Below are 27,216 nucleotides of genomic sequence, written 5' to 3'. Positions count from 1 at the left end.
GTTTTGCAGCCTACCTTTCTCCATCTCCCTTTCCAACGTGTTCTCACAACCTGAGTGCTTGGGGCTAAGATATTATTTTCAGATCTAGGAGGACAGGTTGCAAATGCTGTTTGCTATCTTTTCCAGACGAAGATGTTGTTCATCATATATATCTTCTGTTTATGACTTAATTTTACCCAGTTCTACCACAAGGATTTTAACAGAATTTAGCAGATACCAGAAAATGACTAAGCTGAACCCTCAGATCAGAGCATATTTGGATATATTAAGGAAAAAATGTAATATCTACGTAAGTGCAAAATTTTTTTTCTCGTTGGGTCAATTATGTAATGCTTTTCCAGTGAATTTAAGACCCAGTGATGCTCCTTTTCTTTTTCTGAAGGTAATAAATAATCTCGTGGAAAACCCACTAAATGCTAACGAAGTGAACACTCCAGTTATGTAAAGCTCAGGGTTAGGGCGAGGGATGTACGTTCCAGGCACTTGGAATGAAGCATGAATACAAGGTGCTGATTTTGCTCTGCTCTGCTCCCAGTGTGGGTTAGAAACAGTACAAGTTGACCATACAACACTTAGGGCTCTCCAGCTGAGATGGCTCAATGTGTATCCAGTCCCCAGAAAACTAATTGTGGTGCAGCATATGCATTGGGGATGGAGAAGAATGTAACTAGAGCTGTGTCTTTCTGCTATTTCTTTTCAGAGGATGCAGTTTTAAGCTTTGCCATCTGGCAAGTGTCAAAGCAGATCTCCATCTTCTTTAGCATTCTGTAGGGTTGGGTCTTAGGGAAGAGATTCAGGGAGCCAGAACCTGCCTCTTGACAACCTCACTAACCCTGCCTCGTCAAACAGAAAGTGGATATATACCCTGAATCTGACTAAAGAGGAGGTGGGGGAGTCAAAGAATAGCAGGACTAAACTCATGGTATGCAGACTTCCCAACAGGATAAATACAAACAGTATCCAGTACTGAGTGTCTCACCCCTATGCTTTTTTACTACCATAATGTAATTGCATGTGTGCAAAAGGCATCCTGTCTGTGTCCTTTCTTTTTGTTATTGACTATTGCCAGGTACCTGAGCAGATGAATGTATTGGGTTTATGTGGCAAGGTTTTGGGAGCAGGGGGGCTGCAGGGGTGGCCTCTGTGAGCAGAGCCCAGCAACAGCCCCATGTCAGAGCAGAGCCTGCTCCAGCTGCTCCAAAGGGAATTGCCACTGGCCAGAGCCAAGCTGGTGAGTGATGCTGAGTGGGCCTCTGGGAGAGCACATTTAAGAAAGGAAAAATGCAACAGCAGCTGGGAGAGGGGAGTGAAAGCGTGGTTGTTGTGGAGTTAAACTGTCTATCAGGGTGAAACCACCACAACAAAATACAGAAATCAGCCAAAAAAAAAAAAATAGTGGAAACATTCTTTACAGTTGAATCTTCCCCAGCTTCATGTAGTCATACCAGAGGAGCTGTTCTAGCACTGAATGTGTGACCTAGTGATTTATTCCCAAGAGTCACAGTCTGTTACTTTTTCTCTTTTTCTTTCTCAACAAGAAAAAAGTTGCCAGGGCTAATCTTTAGATGCAAGTGCACTCATCTTTGAAAGAGAATGGATCTCTGAATCAGAATTCTGTGAGAAGACAGGGTGCTAAATGACAACAAGGCTGTAGGTTGCTTCTGTACAGGCCATCCATTAGAAAAAGCAGTATATTAAACATTATCAGAAAGAATCAGTGATCCAGGCATCTAGACTTCCTACTTTTAAATTCATAGAAAATATGCCATTGCAGAGCCCCCTTGGATTACAGAGCAGCGTAGGTCAGTCATGAAAGTATAGCTCCTATTTTCAATCATTGGTATGTTTTCTCTTTTTGCCTGTAAGGTGATTCAGTCTGGAAGGGTTTTGTTTGTTTGTTTGTTTGTTTGTTTTTGCTTAATTTCACATCAAACCATCTATTAGATGTAGAAACCTTGTAAAATCAGGAGCATCTAATCAGGTCTGTTACTGTAAATGCTGAAGTCCTGTAACAGATTCCCCCGATAAACCTTAGGAAAGCAGGACAAATTCCTACTTAGAAAGAGAAGAGGTAGTGATAGGTTCTGATAGACAAAATGAGTCTGCAATCCATCCATCTGTTCAGCAAAGTACATCAGAAGAGTCCCTTGCTATTCCATTTTCTTTTGTGTCAACTGTGGCTAGCTGCTATATTACATAGAATGATGGAGATATTATATCTGCCACCACTTTTTTGAACCCTTTTTCATATTCTGTATTTTGTGGAACTCCCTGTGTTTCACTATGGATGGAATTGGTATCCAGCTTCACTGTGCCAAGGTCAAGGACTAAATGAAACTTACTGTGTTTAGGATGCTGTGCAATCCCAGATACCCTTGATAATGTGTTGTTTCACAATGTATTATTTCATGTTCACAGGCAGTGGGAAAACTGAATGCTAGATCTGAGCGTATGGCCAACAAATGTGGCAGCTCTCCTTCCCCTGGAGCAAAGCTCATCCCCAACCCAGCCACAAAATGGCTCTGAATGAGTAATGTACGTTATTCTGAAATATACACACATGCAGCAGTGTGGAAAATCAAAGTTATATCCATAGAATTTACCCAGTTTAGTCAGACTGGTATCTCTCTCCTTTCAGAAACTCAAAGAAAACAATCTGACTTTTTCTTTTTTTCATTTAGATGATTTTAAAGATCATTATTTTATGTACACAAGGATATTTAAAAATATTGACAACCACATCACTTTTAAATGTGGTTTAAAAATGTCTGTGAAGATGGGAATAGTGAAGATTTTCAGCTGATCTCTTTGAGATTGTACCATTTCAAACTGTTTTTCAGCCAGGGTAATATACAAGTATGCATTTGGCTTATGTGCAGAGCAGATGATGAGAGTAAAAGAAAAGAGCAAATAAGAAGTCTGATTAAGCAGAGACTGTTCTAGAACTGGCTACAGAATCCTTTGTATTGTTCCTTAACAAAATAAACACAGAATATAATCTATTATTTGCTTGCTGTGTTGTTCTCCTAGTTGGTAGAATGAAAGACAAATGGCAGAACCCAGATCCATAGACTTGCCTTTCATTTGAAGGGAAATATATTTTCCCAATTAAATTGGCTCAGGAAAAAAAAAAAATATATATATATATAAAAAACGCTAGTAAGTGGCCCATTCACCAGTCGCCCATTCACCACTAGAAAACTGGCATATTTGAAGTGTAAGTAATGGATTAGATGAAAATTAACTGTATTTGCAAGACAAATTGCTCAAGTCTTGGGGAGGGTAACAGGGCACTACTTTCTTCTATCCCACAAGTCTTCCGTTGTTTTCAGCATTTGTTCATCCATTGAATCATTGACTGATCGGTTTACATGGTGCAGCAGTGGGACAGGGGTAAACATCTTAAATTATTAGGAGTTAGATAAATGCAGAATGTTTTTTGTGTATACTATTTATCATTCTACTTGCTCACTGAAGCCAATCCATGAAAAGAATTTTAAACCTGTTCAATACTTTTCCCCATCTTTGATTCTGGGGAATGTTATTAAATTTTTGCTGGATTACTTGAGTCCATAGTCTTGCTAGAATTCTTATAGATCAAAAAAAAAAAATCTGTAGTCTATGACTGCCATGTTTAAAGTGCAGGGTATTCATTCACTACTGCTGTTGAGTTCAATAGGAGCCAAATGTTTCTGAATTTCTCTGGCTTGCAGCCTGCAATGGTTGTTTGCACCACCTGCAGAGAGAGGGGTGTTTTAATGCACCCCAAAATCTAACTGCAATCTGCTGCTGCAAAGAAGGTGTCTGCCTTCCTGCTGAGCACTCCAGATGCTTCCCTCACATTGGCAAAGTGCTTGTCTAAGTCCACATATAGCCAGACAGTTGAAGCTGTAGAAAGCCCACCAAGTAACTAGCTGGTTATTTAACCAGCTGGCAAAATTGTTTTTTGCCAGATTAACTCCACAAACTGGCTCACTGTGGTGTTAAATGAGTGCCAGGGCAAGATTCAAAGGAGAAGCAGAAACACAGGATGAGGAATCCACAGTTAACCCACCTGGACCACATTTAAAAACACATCTGAAGTGTGAATCTTGTATTAACAAAAAGGATGTAGGAGCAGATACTGCCTTTACAATGCATTTAATTTCTGCAGAACAGAACTATCCAGCGTGTCTCATGTGGTTTCTTCCTATGTTTCTCCTGTGGATGCTGGTAATACCTAATTGTGAGAGAGCTAATTATGCATTTCGGCCAAATTGACGGTTATGAAAGGCTTGGTTGTTTTTTAAAACGTGTTTTTGTTTTTTACCTGAGTAGAAATTCAGCTTTTTAGTTGTTCAAAGTTCTGATTTTTGCAGGGTCTAGCAACCTGACAGTTTTAAAGTATCGGATGTTAGCTGGTGCAAAAAAGTGTCCTTTGTTTTGAGAATAACATTGGTGTTAGAAAAGAGTATTTATTTTGCAATATACTGCGATTGTGAAAAAGATGTTGAGAAGCAGAGGTCATAAACATGCTGTTAGAAAAGGTTCTCTTCAGTAAACAGGATTTATGATGAGATTTATTATACTGATTTCAAGAACAATTCCAGAAGGAATTCTTTTGGAGTTGTTGTGGTTTAACCAAAACCAGGACAGGAGTGAGAGAGGATTTATTTTAGGAAATGTAATAGAAATAATAAATTATCATAATACATGAAGCACTGAGTTATACAGTGATATACCAGTATACGGAATCTCCATCCCTAGAGCTATTCAGAAGTTGTCTGGATACAGTTCTTGGCAACCTGCTCTAGGTGGCCCTGCCTGAGCAGGGGAGCTGGACTAGATGACCTCCAGAGGTCCCTTCCAACCTAAACCATTCTGTGACACCAGTAATATATAAAGAAATGGTGAAAACACAATAATAGTATCAGCATTAAAATCCATTAATTGTTGAAAGAATTTTACGCTTCCTAATAGAAGCATGTTCTGAAAGTCACATTCTATGAAAAACGAATTTCATAGGAACTTCATGATTTTTTCCCCCCAGTTTGGTTTTATAATTAATATGAGTATTTAATATACACAGTATTAGTTGGAATGGAAATATCACCAATATCACCAATGAGGCCAAACAGGGAGGTAGAACTTGATGTGGCAACCTAATGTTACCTCATGAAATGAAAATGAAGAAAATGATGCAGTGGTTTCTAGGACAGCCCACTGTTTTTAATATGTAGAATCTGAGTCAAGATCAGAGATGATGGTAGTCTTCATTGCATAAATAAATGATGATCAAGGTTTGTTGTACTTTTTTATTGTTTTTCTAATAATACATTTTCTATTCACAATTGTGATAAGTCAAAATGCAGTATCTGCCTGGCAGCAGGTAATGTATTGTCAGTAATCCCTGTTCAAGTAATTTTGCTTAACTGAACCTCTTAGTTATCCTTGGACGTGTCACTGTGAGACTTACAGCAGATAGACTACTTCAGTGAGCTGAAGAATGTGCTATTATGGCATGTGGTTTCTGTTCTATATCATTTTGTAGCTGTAGTATGGGTTATATAGTTGCATGGGTGAGTATCATAACCCATAATTCTTTTCTAAAATGGGTTACCTGAGACAGAGTCCTTTTTGATTTGGCCGTTGATGCACTGCAATGGCAGAATTGGAGATTGTACTTGCACATAACTGCTCAGTTTTATTCTTTCTCCAAGTCTCCAGAATACACATTAATGTTGCCATCCCTAACCCATCGGTGTATAAAAGGCACATGGTGCCATGATGGATTTCCAGTAGGCATGTAGAAGTTTTAAGGCCAGTGATCTGGGGATTTCTCATTTGGACTGTAATTATTATGTATCATCAGTGTTCAAGGAGGGAGATTAAAAGGTGAACAGGCAGAGAAAAGTGCTACTAAGATGATCAAGGAATTGTAGGCTTTGGTCATAGCATAAAAGACAACAACATGTTTAATTAAGCAAAACAGAGGCAATGTTGCAGCTAGCAGATAGTGTTGGCACAGGAACCGAAACATAAATTGGCTAAGAATAAATCTGCAGTGCAATTTCACGTAAGGTTCATTAGAGCTAAGAAAGTCTGAAATACTCTTCCGAGAGAAGTAGTAAAAGGGAAGAAATTATCTAATTTCAAGTCGGAATATAATACTTTTATGAAAGGATGATATAATGCAGTGCCATAAAAGGCAACTGTATTCAAATAATCATGAGATCACCCTGCACTCAGTGTTGCTATAATCCTAAACTCCTATGTACCATTTGAAAGCCTGAGCAGAATTATTACCAATTGCGGGCAACAAATTCATTATCACAGACCAAGGCTATCCTTTGCACTAAAACCAGTGTTATCACAGTTTTTAACAGGTTGCTTATAGTGGGTATTGGTTAAGCAAGGACAGGCAGGGAAGGCTATGCTGTTGTAACTGGTACAGCACAGAGGACAAACATCTGCAAACTGCAACCCTGCGTCATCTGCTACTGAGAGTCATGCATGGACATACATGGACAGAAGCAACACAGGTGAGCTAGTGTTACTGCCATGGGCTTCTCTCTTTTCATGCCTATTTATTTATTTATAATTACAGTTTACAATAATCTTAATTATTCAATGCTGTCATTACAGCCTGCTATTAAGGCATTACTACCTTTGTGTTAAGGTGATTCTTGAAATACCATGCTGCCCTCTTGAGGTTGCATAATATATGTTTTGATTTTTTTTTTTTTTTAGGCTGTTACTGGGGAGAAAAAGACATTTTAATGAAAATCTGTTTCTTATGGAAATAAGTAGATTAGACATGTCCACTTCAAAGCCTTTTCTGTGTTTTGGATGTCCAAAAGGAACTGGGCATGCAAGTCCTTGCAGAAGTCTGTCTTAATTTCTCCACCCTCACTTTGAATATTTAGAGGATCATGAGCAGAAGTGCTAGTGATTGGGAGTAAAGCCTGATAGGGTTGTTCAGTTAGAAATTTTTTTCTATTTAGATTTGAACACAGAAGCGACAAATGCGAGGAATCATGTTTCTAGTACTCTGGCATTGTCCAGCACTCCTGCAAGAATTTGGTCTTGTTACTGTCATACAGTGACTAATGTCCACTACTGCAGAGGTTTTGCACCCTGATTTATTTGTTATTTTTTTTTTACAGTTTCTTCCAACTGTGTTGTCTCATTAGAAATGATTGCTTAAGAGAACTAAATGTGCCTAGATCGGCTGAATAAGGGCTGCAAGTGGTTACAAGAAGCGTTGTAATGCATATGCAAAGTATAAGCACAGAGGAGGAAGACTGTATGACAGAAATCACTTTTGATAGTTGGCTTTTTTTAACACTTTAAAAAAAGGAAAGCTGCTACAGATGTTCTGTGTAATATGTAATAGTCGCTCTTTAATTGCATAACGTGAGACTAGATGGACAATGGTGGGAATGCCATGCAGTGAAGTAGGTTGCCTAATTTCTTGTTTTTCATTTATTGGTCTGGGAATCAATTTATAGTACAGTGTGTTCAGCAGAGACAAACAGAATGGAACAAAAGGTCCCACGTGTTCCTACACAACTGAAAGGCTTGGATTTGGCAGGGTATGAAGAGATGTTTTAGCCATCTGTCTTCTCTCCTTCTGCTCCACAGTGCCTATGCCATTGCAAGGGGTTCCCAGAGAAGATGAATGATAGCAGCTAGAACAAGCAGAAGCAAGCAGGCAGCAATTTCTAGCAACAGAAAGTTTCACAGAACTCCTACTGCCTTAACTAAAGGCAAAGGTTTCCTTCTGTCCATCTAGTTTTAGAATATTTGCTGCATCTCCCTAAAGGTTCATTTCAAGCCTTGGTTGAGTCAGTATGATTGGGACTTGGTCAGTGCAAGGTGTGGTGAAACTTGTTTCAGACTGGCTGCCATGCTTGCAGACAATAATTTGTTGGCAATGAGGGTGGGAATTACTGGCAGTTGTAAGAGCATGCCAAAATGAATTTGCATTATAAATTAGTAGTTGTACTTCACTGAGCAAATACCCTTAGAATGCGTAATGCCAGCGCACCTCAGAACCACCACCATTCCAGACACTAGTGCTACTAAGCATAGGAGAAGTACTTATTTTTAATATCATATAAAGCTCCTTTTGCTGTCTTACATGGGAAAACCAATGTCCTTCTCTGGCCTCTTCTAAAATCCCTGAAAATAGGCAACGGTCAATGTATTTATTTGTTCAAGGGTAGATACAGATGCTTCAAAGCCAGTATTTTTATATGCAAAACTTCCAGGCCCCAAGTACTGTGCTTCCTCATACATATTGTCAAGTATTCTTCTATTCTCTCTGTAATGATTGGCACATTTGATGAATAAACATCACTACAAATTAGAAGAATATGAATAAAAAGTGAGCTGGAAGTGTTTACAGTTGACTATGAAAAAGAAGTTCTTTTTTCACAGTTTGCCTGGTTGAAAACCAAACATTTACATTCACTTTTTCCAATTATTAAGTACATACTTCCAGATCAGGAAATACATGAACACCATGGCTAGCAACCATGGAAGGAAAAAAAAAAAAAATTTATTTCATGTATGGAATAATGTAATTAGAAATAATTTGAGAAGCAGGACTGATGACACACACACACACACACACAAAAAAAAAAAAGTAAGTTTCTTTTTGAAAATGAATCCTACTTACTGACACGGTCATTTCTGACAAATGAAACTGTCTTTATGTGGAGAGAGCTTAACTGAGTATAATCTCTTTCCTTTCTGTAAGGAAGAATAGATATGCTTTCTTCCTCAAGGCATTATGCCTCTTCAGCTTCTTTCCTGCCTGATACAGTATTCCTTTTCATTTGTGTTGTACGTAATTTCATAGAGACTTGCAAACTGAAAATACTATCATGTCCTCATGCCCTAGGATATCAATGCACAAGTACAGCCAAAAAATACCGAATAGGGAAAAGACTTTTGTACAGCTGCCTCACATTCTCTTTTGTGATGTTTTCCTGTGCTCCCTTTTTAAAGGTCTGTTTACTGGAGAGGGGAGTAATAGATAAAAAGGAAAGGAAGTTAAGGGGCATTAGAGCTGTGAGTCCCTTTTTCTTTATAGCACTGACATCACTTTCAAGAGGAGAATACGGGACACAGTGGGCATAAAAATGCACCCTGAACCTTTTATTAGTTCCACTTCTGTTGCATAATTTTAGCAGGACGGTCTACCCTTCCCCATTACATTTGGGCTACATCTGTCCCACTGTAAACTGCAGAAGTTTTGGGGGTAGGATTTGACTTTCTGCCTGATTCTGCAGCATTTAACATAAGACTAGGGCTACATAAATTATGTTCAACACATCTTGCTACACACTATTAAAAATATACTCAACAGGATACGTCAAAACCTGGAACTAAATTCCCACTGCTACGTAAGTAAAAGGCAAAAAGCAAAATGTCACACAGAAACCAAGAAACAAACCCTCCAAGTTTTGTGATGGGCATTCATACTTGTGAGCACAGAGCAGTACTGAGGTACGTAGAGCACCAAGTGGTACCTTAGATAGGTAATGATATTGCTCATAAAATGTGCGTTGGCAAGCTTTATTTAAGACCAAGACTATGAGGAGTTGTAAAACACTGTGCATATCACACAGCTTTCATCTAGCTACACATGGAAAATTCAAATGCATGGTGATGAATGGTGCTGAGTCACCTGGCCAAAGTGCGCCTGTGAGGCTGTGTACCCATATGAGGATGCCAAATTGAGAAGAGGGGTTTCTGAAAAGAAGCCCCGAACTGTTAAATGGGGGTGCAGAGGAGGTGTCCCAGGCCCTAAAAGGCCATCCTACAGTCCTGATGTTCCAGGTGCACAGCTTGCCTACCTCTGAGATTCAAGCAGTGTCAGATCACTTTAATGGGCCCTGTCTAGCCCCACTCTACAGCAGCCAGCCACATCATGCTCAGGCTCCATCTTAAAGCTGGTAAGATCTTCACCCACCCTATATCTGCTAGAGTCCTTAGCCCTTTGTTTGAATTTCACATACCTTCTTCTAATTTCCAGTTTAAATGCATGACCTTATTATGCCCTATTACTTTTAAGCAAACATTCTCCTTAGGTTTATATGGCTCTTCCTCCTACCTGCTGGATATATAAATATACTTCTGTTTGTTTCAACCTTTGCTTGCCAGGTTAAACATGGAAAGATCTTCCAGCTCATCAGAATTTTCCCTAGTGGTGCTTCTCTATTGTTGTCCCAACGTCGACTGTGGTTGTCTGGAATCATCCACAGCTACGTAGTTACCTATTTTTCATGGAAGGTCCTTCCCTGAAACAAAAAATGGTGTTATGTACTATCACAGAAGCTGGACTCCCACTATTAGGGTCTCTTTCAGGACTGGAGACCTCAGTGTCTGTCAGAAGAGAAAAAGCTCAACAGGGACCGTGTACTACCATAGTTTATCCAAACACAGTGACATTTGTGCTGCTAATTATCAAAAGAGAATCTTGTACTTTTCATAGGATAATATCTATCATCTGAAACAATTCCTGTAGAAACTGCCACGTATAACAAAATAAAAAAAAGGGGGGGGGTGGATGGAGAAAGGGATAGGGCAGGTGAGACACTAAGAGCAGAAGTGGTAGGAATGTTGTGGTAAGGGTCCGTGCCTGACAGGGAGCATTTAAACCAAAGATACAAAATTGGATCCCTTTCTCTTTATACCTTGTTTTAGGGCTTACTCCTTTCTGTCCTGCAGGAGGACATGATGTTTTATTTATTTATTTTCATTCTTTTTTATTCTAAATTATATTAGAAACAACTGTGGACAGCATCACTCCTTGTATGCAAATATGGTATCTACAAGAATATAGCTGTCACAACCCAGACTGTACAAACATACCTAACATCTAGGGTAAATACTCAGGAGCCAGAGACCTTTCCAGCTGCAATATTCTGCTTTTCATAATACAGATATATGAGTTATTTTCAAAGGAATAGACTGTGACACATCCACGGTTCTGGGACAAATTTTAATACTATTGCAAACATACATAGCTACATTATGAGCAAAATTTCTGAAAGAACTCTCAGAACTAGGGACATGATAAGAACTGATAACAAATGGGTAGATATTTTTTCAAAAATACCTTATAGTCTGTCTCTTTGGCAGATTGGTTCTTCAGAAATTTGTTTATTTGAGATAATGTATACACAGACAGAACAATGTATAACTTTATAAGCCAAGTATGCTCCTGATTACATTTTCCTTATAACCTCTAGAGAAGAGTTTTTTGGCCTTTCTGTGCATCACAAGATATTCCAAGTGTAAACTTGCTAACACATCTCACATGCAAAAAACATCATAGAGCTGATGTTGAGATTTATGTACTTTTCATTCTTTTTTTTTAGCTTCTAGAAGTAAATGGAAAATGCTATCATACATTTCCTAGTTTTCCATTCATTGCCGTGAAATTAACATTAAATGGGGATAATGCTCGTGCATACTTCTTTTTAATTTCTGCTGTTATCCTGGTGAAACATCTGAGTTCTGAAACCTAAGCACCTGCATGCATTTAAGTAGGAGCTTTGTTTCTGTGTGTTACATTTCATCCATTATCTCCTGCTGACCTCTGTCAGTGTCTTATTTCCCTGATATAACATGTTACAGCCTTAACTATTATCAGGAACACTCAAGCTTTTGTATGTGGTACAAATATGCATCAGTAAACAAAAGCAGCAGCTGTAAACTCTGCATCTATGACCTATCCTGTTTTATATACTACTCTTTTTTTAAAAAAAAAATAAAACAAAATAAAAAAAATTATACATAACATGCAGCTCAACAACTAGCTCAAGTTTATTTTGCCTGAAGCCATGTGACCTTGAACTCTGACACTGTCTGATTTCAGGCTAAACAAGGTAGGTCTGGAAAATTGCAAAGAAACGGGAAATAACTTTGGTGATTCAGTAAGGACACTTGCATGTGGTTCAGAGAGGACACACGATCATTCAGTAAGGACACACTTTCTCCTGAGTTGGTACTGAACATGATGAGAGGCACAGTTTTATTATTAAAGATGATGGCCAAAGTGAAATTTCATCCAAGACTTGCATATTCTCTCGTTATAATTTACAAATAATATCTTTCTATCTTTGCACACTTTATGTCCAAACTAGAGGAATGGATCAGAGTATGAAACAAATCAAACGTAAAGCATTACTGTATTATTAACTAGTAGTAAGTTGTTTCTGTCTCAGAATTGGAGAGATGTAAACAAGAAGAAATTTGATCTCAACAGAGCCAAATACAATTTTTGATGAAATCTTATACAGAGGTTCTGTGAGAACAAAATTCACTTTCAGCACCAGTTCTTGTAGAAGTGTACATTTACGAAGCTGTGTGCACCTGAAATGAAAACATAGTACAACTTAAGCAGATTTAACAAAGATTACTTGGGCTTGTCACAGGTTTTGGAGGTCTTAGTAATAGCAGGTGTCCATAGACATTATGGGCTTTTTAGCAGCCAGTATTACTTTAGTAAAATTTCTTATGCAAATGTTTTTATGGCTTTAAGATAACATATTTTACATTGCTACAGTAATCCTTGGATAACTGTAATTAATAAGAATATTAAGGTACACAATTTGTCATCTCAAATTCTGTTTCTTGGCAGCGGATCATTTTGTTTCGCTTGGTTTCATTCTGCTACTGTATATTGTTTCTTCTGAAGTGGCACAACTCCAGCTCCTTCAGATACCAGATATGGGGTTTAGTTCTGTTGGTTTATACATTGACCTGGACCATCTACTTTTTAGATAGCTGAGACAAAAATGATGAAAGATGACATATATAGTGAATAGAAATTGTTTTATGTTCTCCCTTAATCGTTTATGCATATACTGCTAGTAAAGTAAGGAAGGAAGTACCCCAGGACTTTAATTCCATGCCTTAACCACAAGCAAAAATATTAAGAACCAAAGAAAATATCTGCACAATTCAGAAAAACTGTCTTGGAAAGAATTTTCTGTCTATGGAGGTAGTTTGAAAAATAGCTGAGAAGATCTGGCATGGAGTACTTTCCACATGCTTCTTATTTGTTCTTACTGCACTGAGGCATGAGAGGAGTAGTTGTGGATTTCCTTATAATATTCAGTGTGTATATAACACTGATGAATTTGAAGTGTAGCTTTCTCTGAAAATGACTGCAAATCGTACTTGCTTATCAATCAGGTCTTCTTGCTGTGCGTATTCAGTTACAGCTTCTAACTTTAATTGAAGAAAAAGGAGTACAGAAACATTGCTTCTAACATTAGTCCTAACATTAGTCCCACTGATCTAACTCAGCTAAAACTTACGGAGCTGGATGCACTTTCCTTTACATCAGCTGCATTTCTTATGAGGTTGTAGATGGTGACATGTAAGCAAAGAACCCCTCGTTGTCAAAGAGGTGCTATAGGAATCACTGTAGCCTGCAAATCTGTTCTGGTGCCAGTAATGTCAGATTAGAAAGAACTAATTTGAACTGGCAGTTCCCAAGATTGGAAATTAGAGGGGAAGCATGCGTGGCATCACAGTAGTGTCTTTTTAAAGACACTGTTTCAAACAGAAAATGCATGAAGTGTTAAAAGAGTACCGGCGAACCTAATGCTTTTTCACAATCTTTAAGAAATATATCGTATGGGCTGCGTATTTTTTTCCTCTTTTCTTCTAATTGCCTCTCCATATAATGTTCCCTCTGTGTTTGAGTCAGCCTCGGCTCAGGTGTGCTGGAGTAAGATTTTCCTTAAGTAAACAAGTAAAGATGTCTATCTAATCTTAATTTTAAATAAGCCTTTACAGTCACATAGATAATGCACCATGCAACTTGGCATATTCATTATTTGGACAAAACAGAGCCTGTTCAAATTAAGATCAGATTATCAGTTAAAAGCTTTCTGCAGTGTAAAGTTGTTCAAGCTTCATTGTAAGTAATATTTAAAGTCTTAAATCTACGAGAATGTTTTTACATTTTAAACACTTTTCAAATATTAGATTATGATGAAATATCATTTGTAGGTGACCTTCTGAAGGTCATGGTGAAGAAAAGACTTTTGGGTTGTTTTGGTAACAAGCATATCACCAACAATGGCAAAACAGGACAGATTGAACTTATAAACATTGCATCAGACCTGTTGCTAGAGATAACATGTTTGCTAAACTTCTCAAAATGAGCTGATACCACAAGTCATCTCCTTGTGATCAGCACTAGGACTATTTCCTGCTAAGACTGGATGGTGGCCTGGTAAACTACTGCTTGCCCAAAATATTGAACTTACGAAGTGAGGCTATCTTTATTTTGTGTAAATAAGTACTAGCTTTCTTTGCTGGAAGGACAAAAAAGGTTGCTAGCAAATGCAAATAATGGAAAATACCAGTATGCTAATGATAAAGACATTTAAAATGCATCTATTATTAAGGAAATATTATATTGACAAGTGCAAAATTCATACCTTTCAGTCTTTTCAGACAACATAATGTGTATATTTTGAATTCAGCAAAACTGGGCTTTGATATTTAGATAGGTTCTCTTGTTATGGAACAGGATGCATCTTCTTGAATTTTGGAAGCTAAAAACATAGTAGACTTAGTACTCCAAGAAATAAGGTAGAAGCTTGTTCGGGTTTTGCTGTGTCCCGTTCATCATCTTCTCAGACATCGATTCATGAAGTTATGGAATCTTGCAAAACTAGAGAAAACAGTGAAAGAATTCACTTAATTAGGAAGGCAGGGATAAAAAGAATGTGGAAAATTAAATACATAAAACTAGGCAAGAGCACTTGCCTGCATTTCCAGAAAGAAGTAACTTGAATTGGTAATGATATTCTCACAAAAGTTCCTATTAAAATTATTCCTTAGATCTTCAGGCTAATTTTCAATGGACTGTAAAGCCAGTTTGTATTGTCATGACCCTGTCTAGACCAATGATGAGTCTGTGGGAACCAACATAAACAGGCAAAAAAAACCAGCAAGCATGCTACAAAAGTTGTTCTAGTGGCAGAACAAAAAAGGATGAATATTTGGTATGAATAAAAGTGACCCCCATGCTTTTGATGAAGAAAATAGCACACAACTTAAATGCTCTCACTGTCTGAAACTTACTTGAAAACCCACTAAGGAAGTACGGACTACTTTACTTTGCTGAGAATGCAAGATAAAATTAGCTTTGCTCTCTGTGCTCTGTACCTCAGACACTTCTGCATTAAAACAAGCGACACTTTCGGTATGCCTTTGACTCAGTTTTGTTTCATAACTTGGAAGTTTTCTTAGCAAAACAAAATGTCATTGAATTTGCACTTAAATGCAAATATGTGGTTCTCTTCAGATTGGAGGAGAGCAGAATTCAGTCGTGACCTGTTACTGTGTATTCTGAATATGCTGAACAATTAAATTTTTGTCTGCAATTGTTATGAGACTGTGACAAAATCTGTGCCGTAGGAATGCATTCACCGCCAGCTCGTCTGCTTCCAATTACCTTAATTTACCTTCAGTGAAGCATGTGGATTAATACAGAAGAAACACGTTGCCTCATGTGCTTACTTCCTAGTTGCTAGAAATGGTTCATTTAAGAGAAGTAACTACTTCACATTGTGCTTCCTGATAAAGATTATATGCAGCATTATGTTACCAAAATCTTCATAAACTAGAAAGTTCTTTGGCATAACTGAAATAGAACACTTATTTCCCTGGCATACATTTTCCATATTTATGAGATGTATGTACAATCCTCTTGTCTGGGTACAAAGCAGTATTTTCTGCCATAAGCCCTCCTCCTATTAAAATAATATGAAAATAGCACCACCATTTTTTTCCCCTACAACTAAAAGTAATTGATGAGCAGATATCTAGTCATACCTATGGTTCACTATTTTTAGAGTCACAAACAACATTTGAGTATTTGTGTTGACATATTTTAAAAAATAAAAACACTACTGGACCTGCAAAAAGGACATACTTCTCATAAGTTTCCTCCAAAATACCCTTTAGCCAAAAGTGAGTTAAAATGATTACAAAGGCACCAGCGTTTGACCTCAATGTTGTGTTCATGGTGCACACGCCCTATTAGTCTCTTGCTTCAGCTACAAATGCTATCTTGAATTTTCCTGTCCTTACAATTATGCATCACCATTATTTAACTAAACTTTATGGTCAGTTTTAACTTTAAGGACGCGGTATTTGCATTCTAAATCCTATGATACTTGATATTCTCATTCTAGATTTGTATTTAATTCAGGTTTTGAGTTACACTCAACCTCATTGTTCCAAGTAATAAGAGGTGATTAGGATGGATATGCACAATACTGCACATAATGAAAAAGTGAGAGACAAAGCTAAATTGCTAAATTGCAAAGCCAAGAGTGGAGGTAAAAGACCAGCAATTTGGGATGATTCCGTTTTGGATGACCAACGTGTATGCAAGGCCTTGTTTTCAGAAAATTTCACACAGTGCCAAGGACATGTATGATCACTTCTTGCTAAGCAGGCTAAGTCTGAAAAACACATAGCGTTGTACATTTACAAAGGTGGTGTCATCCTCCTTGCCTAGTTGAAAAGAAAGTGAAAATCTTCCATTCTCAGAAATGTGGTGGTTTTCTTTTCATACTGCCTCCACCAAGATAAGACAAAGTGTCCTAGAACTTATGTTTTGCTACCATCACCATTTGGATTGCCCCCCACATTAATACAACTGTAATAAACCTTATGAGACTGCCTTTACAATTGCTTACATGTGTAAAAGATTTTTCCCTTTTGGTGTTATAAATAGACTTTATAAAGTATGAAGAGCAAGAAAAATATTTTAAAGTTATCTAGAAATTGATTCTTTCATTTACAGAAAAATGATAATGAGAAAAATGAAGCAAATGAGCTCGTAAGGTATTCTTAAAGGAATGTACTTTTATCAACAATTCAAATAACTGCAGCAGACATGGTTCAGTATTTCTCCAAATAATAATTAACTTATCAATTAAAGATACAGGGTTTAAGATTAAAGCAAATTTCCAGCTACCTATCTTATGCATCACTAAAATCTAAACATAAGTAAAAACAACTTAATTACATGCATCTCTTCATGCATTAGGAACATTGATTAGCTAGAGCACAAAACGTGCAACAACCTTCCTAAAAATAAATGCTTCCTAATCATTTCTTATTCTGTCCCTCCAATGCCACAGTGGCGTTGCTAAATCCCACAATTACAAGTAGCAACAGAATTATTTTCTTACTACTCCCTTCCCATTGATCCCCTTATCTAGTAGATTTAAAGCACTAATTAGACTGAATATCCTAAGATTACTTTGCATTAGGAATATTCACCCTTGAAAACTATTTGTATGGAATAATCCAATTTTTAAAAGTCACTTAAAATTAACCTTCCTGACTTTTACTCCCAACACATATCCACGAATCTTGTTGAAAATACTTTCCCATAGATTCAGCCAGTATACCATAATGAAATGCTATATGATCACCTGTGTCATTGCATGATGCTATCCCAAGAAAGAGGGCTTTCTCAAAGTGAGCTTAGTGGATCCCTGCTCTGGGATTTATACAATGCAATAAAAAATGACAAAAAATGCAAATGCAAATATATTTTAAAATATAATATTAGCATTGTCAACATGTAAGACGTTATTTACTGCCCAGAAAAAAAAAATATATTCAGAATAGTGTCATTTGTTTCGGGGAATGCACAAAAAAGTTTCAACAACTAACACACAGTGTTTCTTTGCAAAATAGCCCTTTGCATGATGCTGAAGCTGAAATGGTTTTCACTCAGTGGTATCTACATTCTTGTAAAAGAAGGTCATTCGTCTCTATTGTGACTACTCCTTTTGGATTACCTGTCTTTGTCTTTACACAAGTCAAACAGTAAATAAAGGTTGTCTGTTAATATAGATTAGAGGTTAAACTGTTATTGATTGTCACATTTTATAGAGAGATTCTGTCTGTTACTGACCTTCTCAGAATTCCTTGCCTACAAAGTAAAAGTCACGTATTTGTTCCAGGCAAACCATTTGCAATGAAAAAGAAATTACACTCTTCCTGAAAAGGTACAGACATGCATACAGAAACTGAGGTACAGTGAGAAGTCCTGATGAAGAGCAGTTGCTCAGTTAGTGTGTCACACATTGACATCATGGCATGTCTCTAAGCATATTAGGTAAGGAAATCATTGAGAAACAACAGATTTTCTCCTGCAAGTTTTGAGGTTGTCTTTTGAACATACTCTGGAATTTGGATGTCGCTAAGTATTAAAATATATATATATATGGCATATTTTCTTTTGAGTCTATCTAGAAAATAGAGCTATATAAACAAACAAAAAATAATATTCTTTCATTTGTTCATTTAAGTAGACATAGCTGAATAAAAATCCTCAGTGTAACAACCACTCACTGTAATGTGCCTTAACTGCATTAACAGCATGCCCTCACGCTGGTTTGTGGCAGTACTTCTGCAACGTACCCTACATTAGAACACACCTCAGAAACAGGTTTGTATGGGTTGCCATAACTTTGAAACCAGGAAAGTACTCTCTGAGTGCATATGTTGTGGAGGCTTCTTGTTAAAGTGGATGAAACTTCTAGTCTGAACATCCTAAATTGTGAGGATGTGAGAAATCCAGGCTGCTTCCCCCATGATGCTAAAAATGTACAGCAGAGAAGAGAAGGAAGGAAGGGAAAGGAAAAAAAAGAGAGAAAGAACCCCTTAAAAATGTAATTCTCTCTTGTGTAAATAGCCACAGTCTTGTTTCCTCACCCAGATCTAGGTCTTTCAGGCCCAGACCAGACCAAATTCTGGCCATTCGAGAAGCTTTAAAAGCCACTTCCTCTTGTAGCCCCTCCAGACTGCTGAGTTGTCACTTCACCTGTGCACACAATACAGAAGTAAATGAACCATTATGCCTCATGAAGAAGAAATGATACCTATCCAAGACTTGGCCTTCTTTCCTAGCCAATCTTGCTTGTCCAACAGTAGGACAAAGTGGTCATAGGAAGCAGGAAAGGTCTTAAAGGCAGTGGGATAACTATAGCGGTATGGCCCTACGTAAAAACAAAAGCAGATTAGGGAAGAGAGTGCTCTAGAGCACACTATGAGGTAGATTAGAACTGGTTAGCAAAGAAACTATCTAACATTGCTTCTGCATTATGTCTTTGCAAAGGATTACATGATTCCATCATTCTTGTCTTCCAGAACAAAACGGTCTGCAGGATCCTGGTTGACTGCTCAGACTAGCAGAGGTAAGAGGACAATGGCTTTACTTATTGTACCTTTCTTGTTTCAAAAGCAAAAATGCTTAGAAATACTAAAATATTTTGAACCATGAACTAAGGTCAGGGTTCATTTCCCTACTCCTGCCTGGGCAAGTACCTCTGAAGTCTGCTTTACCTACTGGAGAAGCGCTCTGATTAGTTTAACATGTTCATTTATTCTTCTTCAGAGTAAACCCCAAATTCTCAAATTCATTCATTAAAAAACAAAAAAAAAATAGAGAAGTAGGCCTTTATACAGTGATATCTTACAAATTTCTTCATAAAAATATATGAAAAACAACCATGAAACATCATAAAGAAAGAAAGAAATTGTAGCATAAAAATAAGACAAACATTTTCCAGAAACTTCTCAAGTCCTCTGGAGGATGTTTATCTGGAAACAAATACTGCTGTAAAGGAGAATAGGCTGGATCTGACTGTACTAGCCACAACACTAGAGACAATATAAGGTAAGAAAAATGTGACATAAGACTTCAGTTCCTCAACAGCATTTTCGTTGCTTGCTTCTGATAACAACTTTCTTCTACCTAAAATATTGTTGAATACAATTATGTTGTCCTCCTTGAATCATATGTTCTAATTTGGAAAGAATGTTTACAGGTTTGCAAAGTTTTGGTAGTCATATACTTTTTAGACAAATCATACCAAATCTTGTACTGGTCTATGAGAATGGATTGGTTTGAAATATGCCTTGCTTCTCATTTTTGTAACTGCTTGCTTTGATAATACGTCACTTTAATGACCAGAGTTTTCCTTTCTTCAGTCTCAGTGCTGGAAAACACCAAAATCCTCAAATCAATCCTTTTTTTTTTTTTTTTTTTTTTGGCAGCATACTGGTTCAGAAGTGTGCTTACTCTTGTTTTTTGACTGCCCAAAGCAGATGAATACCTTCTAATTTTTGTTCAGCTTACAAGGAGTTTGTTATTTCCTTGCATTTGTTATTTCCTTGCACTTCTACTTTAAATTGAATCTTGTCTCTAAACACCTGCAAATGTTCCCAGCAAATTTCTTGACAGTTAATCCTTTCTACAGTTCCTCCTTTGCATATGCTTCTATTTCTCTCTGAAGCATCCAAGCATTTACAAGAAAAGTAAATTACACCTATTTTTTTAACAAAAAAGTATATCTTAATTTAGTCAAACTACAAGTCCTATACTTGATAAGGTGGTGACTGAGGAATAGAAGACACTTTAATGAAAATAATTGCCTTCATATAGAAGTAACAAAAGGGTCAACCTTTTTGTGATGTATGTGTGATTACGTTTCATATTAAATGAATGAGTTGTACAAAAACATTTTCTATTAGTATAAAATAAATGGTGAGGGATGCTTAGCAAAACAGTGCCCTTTGCTGGGAGTTCTGTGCTGTTTTTCTTGATTATATTGGTTTTGAAAGCTCACATGCAGAAGTTTTATTTCAGTTTCCCTTTTTAATGAGTTAATTCCTGGAGGGAATATTTAATATATTACCCCTAAGAATAAGAAGTGTCTTCCTTATGTCCTGAATTACCTTTAGTACTGGCTAAAGAAAGAGATGGATAAGATTGCGAATGAAAGGAAATAACATTTTCCGTGACATTTTGATATTCACAAGTGTGTATGTTAGATCTCTCAAAGTGCACATCTGTAAAACTAATACTCAAATAGAAGTATGGGTATCCTCAGCTGTGCACTGGGGATCTGGACTGCTTGCTTCACCAGCTCTCAAACAAGACCGTCATGTGCATGACAGCTTGAGATTTAAGAGCTAGAGTGAGCTCCTCTCAGTTCATAAAACATGAATAATAGAGACACTACAGTACAAATGTTTTCTTAAAGTAATTAATCCTATTAATGATGCACAAGCTGAGACAGAATCCAGTTTACATGCTGGTTTTGCAGAGGAAAAAATAGGAAAAAATTACATTAATGAATAAAGTGGTCTGACAATTCTGAATTTAAGGCAAGGAACAAATTGTTGGGTAGGAAGGGGTGCTATTTATTTATTTCCTTTTCAGATGGTAGCCATGCTTTAAAAGAGCTTTCATTTTGGCTTTGGTAGCTTGGATTCACTGATGTCTTCTTTCTTGAAGACATGGAGGAAATAATCACTGTTGTGAGAATGCTTTGAGAAATACAGGCTACTAGAATAAATGAATTCCCTTTCTTGCATAGGAGCAAAATCCCTGAAAATAGTTTAAATCCTAAACCAAATTAAACCTCTTTCTTTCCTGTGTCAGGGTCACAGTGGCAGTATGGCACAGTTAGACTGCCATACTTACTGTTTCTGTCCCATAATTTCATTGCTTGCATTGCTACCCACATTGGAGTATTAGAGCAGACAGTTTCAGATGCAGGGAAGTTAACATTCAAACAGTTCAGTCCACAGTGCTTCCACTTGCTGCTTATACCATTAAGGCTTAGACAATAACAATCAAATTGCTAATTGTTGATGAGTCATATATCCTGGCAGATGTGTTAATGTGCACTGAATGATACACAGTTCCAGTATCAGGTGCAGGGAAAGACTAAGGTGAGAGCTTTCTCAGTGTGCCTGGATTTATAGGACAAGTCAGCTGTCAGTAACTCTTGACAGCCTCATTACATATTCTACTTTGCTCACTTTATATATGGTGCTATTTCTTTTTCATACAATTTTCAAATGTTAGGACTGACTTCCTTTATTTATAGCTAAAGTCAGCTCCTGCGTTACTTCTGGGAAGTGGAAGCACCTACCATTTCTTTAGACTGCAATGCTGTTGAAGTGTGAGTCTGTAGCATGCATCAATCCACTACCAAATTACACTAATCCTTTTTATGATTTATATAGCTTCCAACATTCTTGAGAAATTAGCATAATAAAGAAGGTTTGTGAGACGTTTCTGTAGTTAAATGTCAGCACTAATATATCACAACACACAGAAAAGCGTATTACGTGTAACTATAGATACTGTGCTGTGATTAAATGTCTGATTCATCATAAAATACTTTGTCTGTGGTTCTGAATGAATCCAGTAACGTCGTAAGAGATTTCACCCATTTATAGTTTACAAGAAGAATTATCAACTGTCAGACTGGTTCCTGGAATGGTCTTCCAAAATCTTGTTTGTATGTTTTTTTATTGTTGTTGCTGTTTTTTGTTTTGTTTTCTTATGTAGTTTGTTGGTATATTTTAAATTACTTTATTAGAGAAAAAAATGAAAGCAACAGTATTTATGTAATAATGATCTGAAAGGAAAAGCCCTGAAGTGAAGCATAACTTTAGCATTAATTTTTACCTAATTATTTCTTAGTTATAAACTAAGTGTCGTGAAGGAATGGAGAGAAAGACCTCCTTACCTACTTTTGGTAACATGATCAATAATAATGCGGAGAGGTACTGTAATTGTTGTCTTTACAGTTCAGTTTGCATAGGAATCTCAAGAGAAACCTTAACTTTGACATGTAGAATTATTTGTTAAATAATCTGTTAACTAATTTGTTAACTAATCTGTTGATTAGTGCTCACCAGTGGTGTCTAGCATACTTGGAGGATGGTATTATCATCACTTAGTTGGCCTATGAGCCAGCTAATTCTGAGATGTTAACGAGTCCATTTATCCTTTGCAGACTTGATGTTTGATTAGACATATATTTAAAGGTCTCTTGTGTCTTATTTCATCTTATTTTCACATTGAATTCCTTGTGAACCCAAACAATACTATGGCATCTTTCATTTTTCATGATACGTGCAACAGAGAAGTCAATTTGTTCATCCTTATTCCCATTTGGATTTGCCAAGTCTTTCACATTTTGTGTGAAGCTCACTTGGTTGGTCCCCACCTCACACTCCCTTGCTGTGGCAACTGCAGCTCACTAATATTAATCACAATCTCTCTATTGCTTAATGATCCTAGCTGCCAAATGCAAGAGGGAGGCAGAGGCCATTGTTGTATTTCTTTTCCATGTCCCCTCCTCTGCTAAGTGACCCAACACGCAGGTGCAACCCCTGCAGTATGTGATTCACCTTATAGTTTCAGACCCTTACTGGGTCAGAAGAATGTTGAGAGTTATACCTACTGCATTTGTACACTTTCTTCTCCACTTGTCACATATCCAATTCCTCTGCCTCACTGATAGTATTTTTAACATAAATATTGACTTTTATTTCTGTTAATAAGTTCTATTTTTCATGCTCTGTTTTGCATATTTTTTTTCAAGTTAACATTCACATTTGTACCTGCTCTAAATCATTTAACACAATGTGGCTGTTATCATGCTGTGAGAAATCCAAGACAGGACATGCAGTGTGGTGAGATGAGGTCTTAGCCTTTGATGCTAAGTAGTTGTCACAAAATGACCACAGTTATCAAGTTATTAACTTACGGTCACGGTTATTTCAGACCAGTCTTGTTCATATTTGAAAGACTGTTAAACTCAAGTTCAAGGAGCTGATTTCAAATGTCCTATCTTCTGAAAAAAAAGAACCTGAACAAAATGCTAGTATTTCAGTTTGGTTATTTGTTTCAGAAGATAATACAGCCTCACCCATGTCTGCATGTATGGCATGAACCAGGCAGCTCATCCAAGTAGACACATGATGTATATATACCTCACCAAGGCTCCTACAAATGAATTTAAATCTTCATGAAGCTTAATAACATTGCTGTCTGTCTCCAAGGATAGATTTCTGTGCAGACAGACATAGACAGCATATTTAAATATGAGATTTTCCACAAGATAGAGACAAAAGCCCAAGTCAATTTACAATTTGTTAGAATCCACACCCCTCAATACCACTTCTATTTCTAAACTTGGTACTATTTCCTGGGTTCAATATAGAAAGCAATCTCAATGATTTATTTATTTATTTTACTGTGTAACAGCAGGTAAACCACAGCAAAGCACATTTGCATGTGAGATTAGACCTTGAAGAGTTATTCCCCAGTAGAAGCTAACTTCAGCAGGGGAATGTCCAACCCTCTCAACTGCTACTGTAGTCAATAGAAAAAAGAATTCCTTTCAGGTTATTAGAAGACTGAATTAGCTAATCCAGATGGCACCATGGAGGATAGTCATTTGGATAGTTCAAGGAGAGCCTAGTGTGAGTAGCTTCCTTCAGGGTCTTCCTTCCTCCTGGTATATTCTTCCCCCTAGGATCACAATCACTTGAGTAGGAAGCTAATACAGTAACACTATTAAGACAGTGCTATTAATTATCTGACATCTATTACATACTTGTCATTTCACATTTGGAGTAAGTCACCGAACTATTCAGACAAGCATATTGCTGTTTTCAATTTACTGTTGTTTAATGCATTTTGGCTATGGGAAGAAGGGCCTCTAGTGGCTTCTCTTCAGTTGCTCTGCAGTTCTACCATTCCAATTTTCAGACATTGTACTACTGAGAGTGCATTATGTGGATTTCGTGACATATTATGTTTATACAACATGGACATCATTGAAAAAATTAAGTCCCCAGTGTTTTGTTTTGTTTTCATTATTATTTCAGAAAGACATTTTATGAAAAGCCTGAGTTAAAGGGAGATGCCCTAGTCAAACAGCTGAGGCAAGAATTGTTTCAGAATCTTTTGCTGTACTTCCTACTGGCCATTTCATAAGTTAATAATAATTAAAAAAATAATAATCTGATAAAGGAACTAAAGCAATCAAATCTGTAATTTCAAATTAATCTAGAATCTCCCAGAACAGATTATTATGCTTTTGTTCATCTTAATACTTGTTTTCATACTTTTAATGCTTATAGAGGATTTCAGGTGGTAAATGTATGCAGGTTGGCAAATGAAAAAAAAATGAGAATTACAATAGAAATAACTAACAGAAACTGCAATATCCACCTTGTGTCACTAACCCTTACAATTTATAGTATTAAACGCATTTAAGTGAAAAAGGGATCATTTGCAGTGTACCAAATGATAAATCTCTTTTGCTGATACTGGCGCAGTTGCTTACTTTTCTCTGCACTATTTCAGGCATGATGCTGTTATTGTTACAAAAAAACAGGGAAGGTAAAATAGCATTGTGGTAAGATATCTGTAATAACTGAGCTATTAAGCAATGCACTATGCCTTTGTGAAGTCATCTCAGTCAAAAGAGCTCAGCATTTTCCAACAGGAAGCACAGGACCATTGGTTTTTTAGGAGCTGGAGACAATTTCACAGTTCCTTGCTTTATAAACTTACTTCCCCCATGTACATGGGAAAATCTTATTGAATGGCATTTTGTTATGCGAAAGGATATACAGAAATGCATGTTGAGTGTTTTTGAGAACTAGGAGCAGATCTACTTCTATTACTTGATAGCTACATATAATAAGTAAAGACTCACAGTTGCTGGAAAGTCCTGCATCATTTCAATGGTCTCACTATAGGTGAGAGAAATATATGATAACATCAGAAATCACTTCCAAATTGAAAAAAACATGATGAATTTCTTAATGCGTCTTCAGAATGTTTATCATCCAACCAACTCCCAAATGTATCTTGAGTTTCACTTTATAAAGCCCCACAGGACTAGTTTTGCTTTCAGATTCCATTGGCTCAGACTCTGTTTTCAGAAGTCTACTGCTACAGCCTGTCACAGAAAAGGGACAAGACAGGGTTGTAACCTCGTAACTTTAAAAAGTATTGTTATTCTCTGAAGAAGAATTCTGCCAACCAGTGTTACTTTCATTCTAATTTCACAATCAGAACCCTAAGTATGATCAACAGTGAGGCTTACAGCTTTAATTTGTATATGCTAAACTACTTGGTGTTTATAGAAATCATTGTAAACTTGGCAGAGAATTTTGATAAGCCCATCTCCTTGTGCCTGATCCACACACTTCTTGAGTTGATACAACCCATAGCTTCAAAGGCTAGTTTCTTTATATATGGATATATTGTCCACGAAGAAGCAATAGTATTTTTGAATCTCGCAAAGTTCCATTAAGCATAACATTTATGATTAACACTTATGATTAATCCCCAAAGTACTCCTCCAGAACTTAATTTATATTTGCCATTTATATGTTGAAACATTCACCAAATAATTCTCTGACTTTAATAAATATCTGAATAGGACAATTGTTATATATCAAAGAGTGGCAGGAAATACACCTTTGTTTTTACATTAGTTATTCAAACCAACTAAGAAGTTTCAGCAGACAATTCTGTCTGCATTAGCATCATACATGGACTTGTCTTCAGTCACTGAATATTCACATCTTTAGCATTCCATATCATTAAATTAATATTAAATTTATGAACTACTTAAAAGCTACTGTTTAAAAATTATTACCAGATAATATGCTGCCCAAAACACCAAGTCAGGACTTTCCAGCATATCTTAAAAGCATACCCTTATGCTGTTTATTGTTGTAAATTTTTTTCTTTTAGGAAAAGGAGCAACAGGCAGCACCTCGTAGATTTAATGTTATAGTTTAAACTGTCCATGCAAGCAAACTGAAGATAAGGATTTCTGAGATATTAAAACCTGATATGCTATGAGCTTTAAAAAAATAAATAAATAAAATAGCACTTGCCAAAATAATAATAATAATAATAATTTACTGGTCAAGCAATAGAAGGATACAGGGCTCTCTATAGTCATGTCCATCTTTTACCAAGCTGCCACAGTGTATTTTATTAGTGCCTTGCCCACTGTCAAGAAGGTAATAAAGCAGATGCTCAGGTAGGCATCCTCATGTACCACCTCCAATAATCTGTAGCCATTCAGGGTATCCTTAAATGAAAATTAAGATCTAAAATGGAAGGGAATGACATGTGCCTCTGAGTCTGGTAATGATATGCATACAGCAGTCAGCAAACTTAAGTATGCACACAGGCACTTCCAATTCAATGCAGGATTTTGTATGGACTGAAGAGAGAGGGTTTTTTTGTTTTGTTTTGTTTTTTGGTTGTTTAAATGAGGGCATTTAATATAATCAATTTCTTAGAGAAACTTAATTATAGTGCTGTAG

General features: G+C 36.8%; 2 protein-coding genes across 6 annotated transcripts in view; one reads left to right on the top strand and one right to left on the bottom strand.

The window, feature by feature from the left end:
* The window catches only part of LOC308177460 (uncharacterized protein), a 36,569-nt gene extending 10,338 nt beyond the window's left edge, over positions 1-26,231 (bottom strand). For 2 of the 5 annotated variants that reach the window (XR_013939123.1, XM_080554803.1), the window contains exons 1-3: positions 17,472-17,556; positions 14,454-14,689; positions 10,103-10,289 (exon numbers count right to left, since the gene is read on the bottom strand). Coding sequence is in view for 2 of the 5 variants with exons in the window: in XM_080554803.1 (XP_080410929.1) it covers positions 10,103-10,247 (145 nt within the window). In the remaining 3 variants the exon portion in view is untranslated. Of the gene's footprint in view, positions 1-8,058; positions 8,164-10,102; positions 10,290-11,760; positions 12,370-14,453; positions 14,690-17,471; positions 17,557-25,583 lie in introns of those variants that run through there. The other 3 variants (XR_013939124.1, XM_080554804.1, XR_013939125.1) reach the window with 3 other exon arrangements.
* DOCK2 (dedicator of cytokinesis 2) overlaps positions 1-27,216 on the top strand; it is a 286,898-nt gene that overhangs the window by 252,838 nt on the left and 6,844 nt on the right. Inside the window, exon 64 of the mRNA XM_080554755.1 lies at positions 19,198-19,244. The gene's annotated coding sequence lies outside the window, so the exon portion shown is untranslated. The remainder of the gene's footprint in view (positions 1-19,197; positions 19,245-27,216) is intronic.

The sequence above is a fragment of the Anser brachyrhynchus genome (assembly GCF_964034855.1).
Source record: "Anser brachyrhynchus genome assembly, chromosome: 14".
Taxonomy (NCBI): Eukaryota; Metazoa; Chordata; class Aves; order Anseriformes; family Anatidae; genus Anser; species Anser brachyrhynchus.
The sequence above is the reverse complement of the archived record's forward strand: the minus strand, read 5'-3'. Positions and strand labels throughout refer to the sequence as shown.